General features: G+C 34.8%; 1 protein-coding gene across 1 annotated transcript; it reads left to right on the top strand.

Moving 5' to 3' along the window:
• Positions 1-1,091: 1,091 nt before the first annotated feature.
• LOC127122287 (cullin-3B) lies at positions 1,092-5,549 on the top strand. Its single transcript, XM_051052652.1, has 2 exons — positions 1,092-1,519; positions 3,380-5,549. Exons 1-2 carry the CDS (start codon positions 1,368-1,370, stop codon positions 5,418-5,420), a joined length of 2,193 nt encoding a protein of 730 aa, XP_050908609.1. The 5' UTR covers positions 1,092-1,367; the 3' UTR covers positions 5,421-5,549.
• The last annotated feature ends 271 nt before the right edge of the window (positions 5,550-5,820 follow it).

Below are 5,820 nucleotides of genomic sequence, written 5' to 3'. Positions count from 1 at the left end.
TTTTAGATTCTGCAATCTGAATGAGCAACAAAGTAGAACAAAAATTTGAGTTGTATAACCATACAATAGTTTAGGTATCATATTTACGCACATGAGTAACTTCTCATCCTGTAAAAAGAGATAAATTTAGACAACCTTCTTGGAAGTCATTCATGCCATCTTCAAATTGTAATATCTTTCGATAAGCATAATTTTTTTCTAAACTAATGTGTTTATCATGTAGTAACTTCTTAGACCACCTTTATGACTTCGTATTACCAGTGTTTTAAATATAACTCATGAATCTAAATGGACACTCACATTTCAATAATGTTGCACATTGATGTTTCACTTTCTTCTTGTACTATTGATACATACCACCTCATTCACATTTCAACCTAGCAAATAGTTTTCTATTTTTTCCACTAAAATTTAATTTTGAAAACAATATTTTGTGTGTGTGGAGTCTATTGATGGTTTGATTGCCATTTGGAAATAATATTTCGTGTATATCAATTTTTTTTTAGAGTTCAAAATGGGAAAGAAAAATGTGTCGAAAATATGAGTTTCTAATTTTGGTAATAGCTGATTTAATTTATTAATAGAATAAAAAGAAAAACATAACTGCATTAATTAGTAATTAATGAATATGTGACTTAAAAACTAGCTTAATATTGTGTGAATAATAATAATAATAATAATAATAATGATAATAATAATAATAATAATATAAAATTGTCTTTTGTATTGTTTAGTTTGAAATGAGATGATAAATCAGATCAAGAGTTTAATTGAAATATACTGACAGTGTAAAAGGATTTTACACGTCCTTTTACGCTGTCAGTTAATCATAAATGTCAGATATTAAAAGAAATTTGACTTTTATTTTAAAAATCTATAAAATAATATAAACGGATCATGGTGATGAATCGACGTGTAAAACTTTTTACACCGATGATATATAGTAATTAATTTCTCAGATCAATAACTTAAATCCGATATATAATTCTAACTCAGTCATTTTCTATAGTGTTATGTATTTATTTGATCGGGTCGGGTTCTTTGTAGGACATTCTAGTTCAAAGTAAAAACCTAAGGAGAGATAGAGAATTCATTACACAATACTACTTTCACTACAAGCACCACCATATACACATTCATACAACTTTTTTATCTATTTAATTTAATTTGTCTTCCTTTTCTTTTCTTTTTCTTTGCTTTCATTTCCCCAAATAAACATAATCAACTTCGGAAATGAAACCCTAGTTTCCCAATTCCCGTTCACTGCACTTGTAGGGTTTCTCTTCTTTCTTCCAATCCTCTGAATCACTTCACCTTCACCGTTCGATTTCACTTCATCCTTCTAATTTTCTGCAGTTTCTTCTGCGATGAAGAAGAGACCTTTCACGATTGAGGCGTACAAGCACCGTATGGTGGCGGATCCTAATTACGCTGAAAAAACATGGAAGATTCTTGAGCATGCTATTCATGAGATATACAATCACAATGCTAGTGGTCTTAGCTTTGAAGAGCTTTACCGGTTTGTTCATAACAAACACCTTTTGTTTTCAAGCTTATATGGATAATTATAGTTTCTGCAGAATAATTTTTTGATGATTCTTGATGTGGTTTTTTTCTCTAAAAAATGTTGAATTTTATGTTGTGTGATTTTCAGTGTGTTTGTTTTAGAATTACATTTCATGTGGAATGTTTAGGATTAAGATGGTTTTGAATATTTAGCTACAAATGGAGTTGTATGTTATTCATGTGTGTTTTTGTATTGGGTTTTGAACATTAAGGGTAGTTCTGGTGCAATGGATAGAGTTGTTGCCATGTGAGTTTATATTGGGTCTTGAACACGAAGGGTAGTTTTAGTGCAATGGATAGAGTTGTTGCCATGTTAGTTTATATTGGGTCTTGAACACGAAGGGTAGTTTTGGTGCAATGGATAGAGTTGTTGCCATGTGATTTGAAGGTTATCGAGTTAGCTTCTTTATGGATGGCACAAGATTGTCGCATGGTCATGCCTGTATTATATAGTTTGTAACAAGTGGTTAGGCTCAATAACCCAAGTGGTTAATGAGATTTAGTGAAGATAAAAAACGATTGGGAGTACCTGAGTTTAATCCTTGGCTGAAATGAAACAATCTATAGCCAAACTTTACTTATCTCCGGTCGAATTTTAGATAACCAGGGCACCTTTCTCCTGAAAGCCGGTGGGTTGAAACCATACAAATGTCATAAAGTTTGAATATTGACATATGCAAGTTACGTTTAACTGATTGAGGTTGTTAAGTTACTTTAGATTATTATGTTTTTTTTTTAATTTGGGAAAACTCTTTGTGATTTTATTTCTCGATGTCACTAATAATTATTAAAGACTAGACGGAATAGGATTAGAAATGATAACATTAGAGAGAGAGAGGTTAGGGTAGCACCTATAATAGAAAAGATGGTGAAAATTAGACTTAGGTGGTTCGAGCACATAGAGAGAAGACCTGTGAATTTTGTAGTAAGCAAAGTAGATCGGATGGAGGGTAGTCAAACCAGTAGAGGTAGAGGAAGGCCTAGAAAAACTATAAGAGAAACTATTAAGAAAGATCTCGAGATTAATTAGTTAGATAGAACATTATGGTGTTGTTTGATCCATGTAGCCAACCACACTTAGCGGGATAAGACTTGGTTGTTGTTGTTTGTTGTCACTAATGATCATAAAAGCCCTATGTTTTGTTACTTCTCATTATTTATTTATATACTTATTTTTAGTGACTGTAGTAGAAAATGGTTAGAAGAAAGCCGTTTTTAGTGCCTTTATGACTTGCTCTTCTCCTGTTTTAATAAGTTTGTGAGTTGCATCCAGCTAGGCAATGGTAGAGAAAGCCGTTTTTAGTGCCTTTATGACTTGCTCTTCTCCTGTTTTACTAAGTTTGCGAGTTGCATCCAGCTAGGCATCGGTAGATTCTTGTATGTGACATGCTTGCATAGGTTTTTTTTCCCCATTCGCTTCAGATCAGTAGTATATCATATTGGAACATTCTCTGGATGCTATTTGGCCAGCTCTCTTGCTTCTGCTTAATCATATTTGCATAGTAAAAAAATGTAGGCTGTAGTTAGTTTGCCATTTAGTGAGAAGGAAAAACTCTTGTTTCTAAGATCTCCTTCTGTATTATGTATTTATTCAAACCCTACCACAAACCTCCATTAAACTTGCCATTTATTTAAATTGAATGAAAGTCAATAGTATATGCTATTGATGTTAAAAAATACTGCTGTGGTTTTGTTTTCTTTACATTAACTAACTGCCTAATTGTTATATCGTAACTAATAAAGATCTCCCCATTAATCTTCATATCTGAGCATGTATATATCTGAGACTTCTAATCATAATTTGTTCGTTCAGGAATGCTTATAATATGGTGCTTCATAAATTTGGAGATAAACTCTACTCCGGACTTGTGACGACCGTGACTTCTCATCTTAGACAAATTTCCCAATCAATTGAATCTGCTCAAGGAGAAGTTTTCTTGGATGAGCTCAACAGGAAGTGGATAGACCATAACGAGGCATTGCAAATGATCCGAGACATACTGATGTACATGGATCGAACATTCGTACCAAGCAAAAACAAAACCCATGTTCATGAGCTTGGTTTGAATCTCTGGAGAGATGTTGTGATCCATTCCAGCAAAACTCGGGCTAGGCTTCTAGATACACTTCTTGACCTCGTGCATAGAGAAAGAAATGGTGAAGTAATTAACAGAGGCTTGATGAGGAACTTAACAAATATGCTAATGGATTTGGGTTTGTCTGTTTACCAGAAGGATTTTGAGAAGCCTTTTCTTGAAATTTCTGCAAATTTTTATTGTCGCGAGTCCCAGAAATTCATTGAATCATGTGATTGTGGGGATTATTTGAGGAAAGCTGAAAGGCGTTTAAATGAAGAAATGGAGAGAGTGTCTCACTACCTGGATCCTAGAAGTGAGTCAGAGATAACTAAAGTGGTGGAGAAAGAGATGATTGAAAATCATATGCAAACTCTTGTTCGTATGGAGAACTCGGGCCTAGTTAATATGCTCATGGATGACAAATATGAGGACTTGGGAAGAATGTATAACTTGTTTCGCAGGGTGCCTTCTGGGCTCACAACTGTTAAAGATGTCATGACTTCTTTTATACGGGAAACAGGTAAGCAGCTAGTTATGGATCCTGAAAGGTTAAAAGATCCTGTGGATTTTGTGCAACGTCTTTTGGATTTGAAGGATAAGTATGACAAGGTTATCACAATGGCATTTAACAACGACAAGACGTTTCAGAATGCCTTGAATTCTGCATTTGAATATTTCATCAATTTGAATGCCCGGTCTCCAGAGTTCATTTCTTTGTTTGTAGATGACAAACTTCGTAGAGGGTTGAAAGGGGTTGGTGAGGAGGATGTGGAAATTGTACTAGACAAAGTCATGATGCTTTTCCGGTACCTCCAAGAGAAAGATGTGTTTGAGAAGTATTATAAGCAACACTTAGCAAAAAGGCTTCTTTCTGGGAAGACTATATCCGATGAGGCCGAAAGAAGTCTGATTGTTAAGCTCAAAACAGAATGTGGATATCAATTCACTTCTAAGTTAGAGGGAATGTTTACAGACATGAAGACTTCTTACGATATGATGCAAGGTTTTCTTGCATTCCATGGTGCTGAGTTGGGAGATAGCCCTACATTATCTGTCCAGGTCCTTACAACTGGTTCGTGGCCAACTCAATCTAGTCCTCAATGTAATCTTCCATCTGAAATCCTGGGTATATGTGAGAAGTTTCGTGCTTATTATCTCGGCGCTCACAGTGGTAGGAGATTGTCCTGGCAAGCTAATATGGGGAATGCTGATTTAAAGGCTACATTTGGTAATGGCCGAAAGCATGAGCTGAATGTTTCCACATACCAGATGTGTGTACTCATGCTTTTCAACAATGCCGATCGGTTGACTTGTAAGGAGATAGAGCAGGCTACAGCAATACCCATGTCAGACTTGAAGAGGTGCCTTCAGTCTTTGGCCTTAGTCAAAGGGAAAAATGTTCTCCGGAAAGAGCCAATGAGCAAGGACATAGGTGAGGATGATGCATTCTTTTTCAACGACAAATTCACTAGCAAGCTTTTCAAGGTAAAGATAGGGACTGTTGTTGCACAGAAGGAGTCAGAACCAGAAAATATAGAAACTCGGCAAAGAGTGGAGGAAGATAGGAAGCCTCAGATTGAGGCAGCAATTGTGAGGGTTATGAAATCTAGGCGGGTTCTAGATCATAATAATGTCATCACCGAGGTCACAAAGCAGCTGCAGGCGCGATTTTATCCAAATCCCGTTGTTATTAAAAAGCGGATTGAATCCCTCATTGAGCGTGAATTCTTAGAGAGAGATAAAGTCGACAGAAAAATGTACCGCTATCTTGCTTGAAAAACAGTATGCACATTTATCTCTGTTAAAACAATTTTATCATGGAACCTTTATGGTTTTGTCTATCATCAGTTTCAGTGTTCATCACAATTTGCTGCTGATGAGACCTATTTGAGTAGCATTTTTCTACTTAAGGTTTCTACTCTTTTGGTAAATTTTTATTGCAATATCTAATTTTTATAGATTTTTTTTTGGCTTAAATATGCTTTTGCTTTACAATTTTGATTTTTTGGTTTTAATATAACAAGCTGCATGTTTATATATATATATATATATATATATATATATATATATATATATATATATATATATATATATCATTTTCCCTCTTTCTTTCCTTTCTCCCTACTATTGCTTCCTCCCTCACTCTGTCACCATGATCAAAGGAAAGAGAGAGGGA

The sequence above is a fragment of the Lathyrus oleraceus genome, chromosome 1 (assembly GCF_024323335.1).
Source record: "Lathyrus oleraceus cultivar Zhongwan6 chromosome 1, CAAS_Psat_ZW6_1.0, whole genome shotgun sequence".
Classification (NCBI taxonomy): Eukaryota; Viridiplantae; Streptophyta; class Magnoliopsida; order Fabales; family Fabaceae; genus Lathyrus; species Lathyrus oleraceus.
This window is presented reverse-complemented; position numbering and strand designations above follow the sequence as displayed.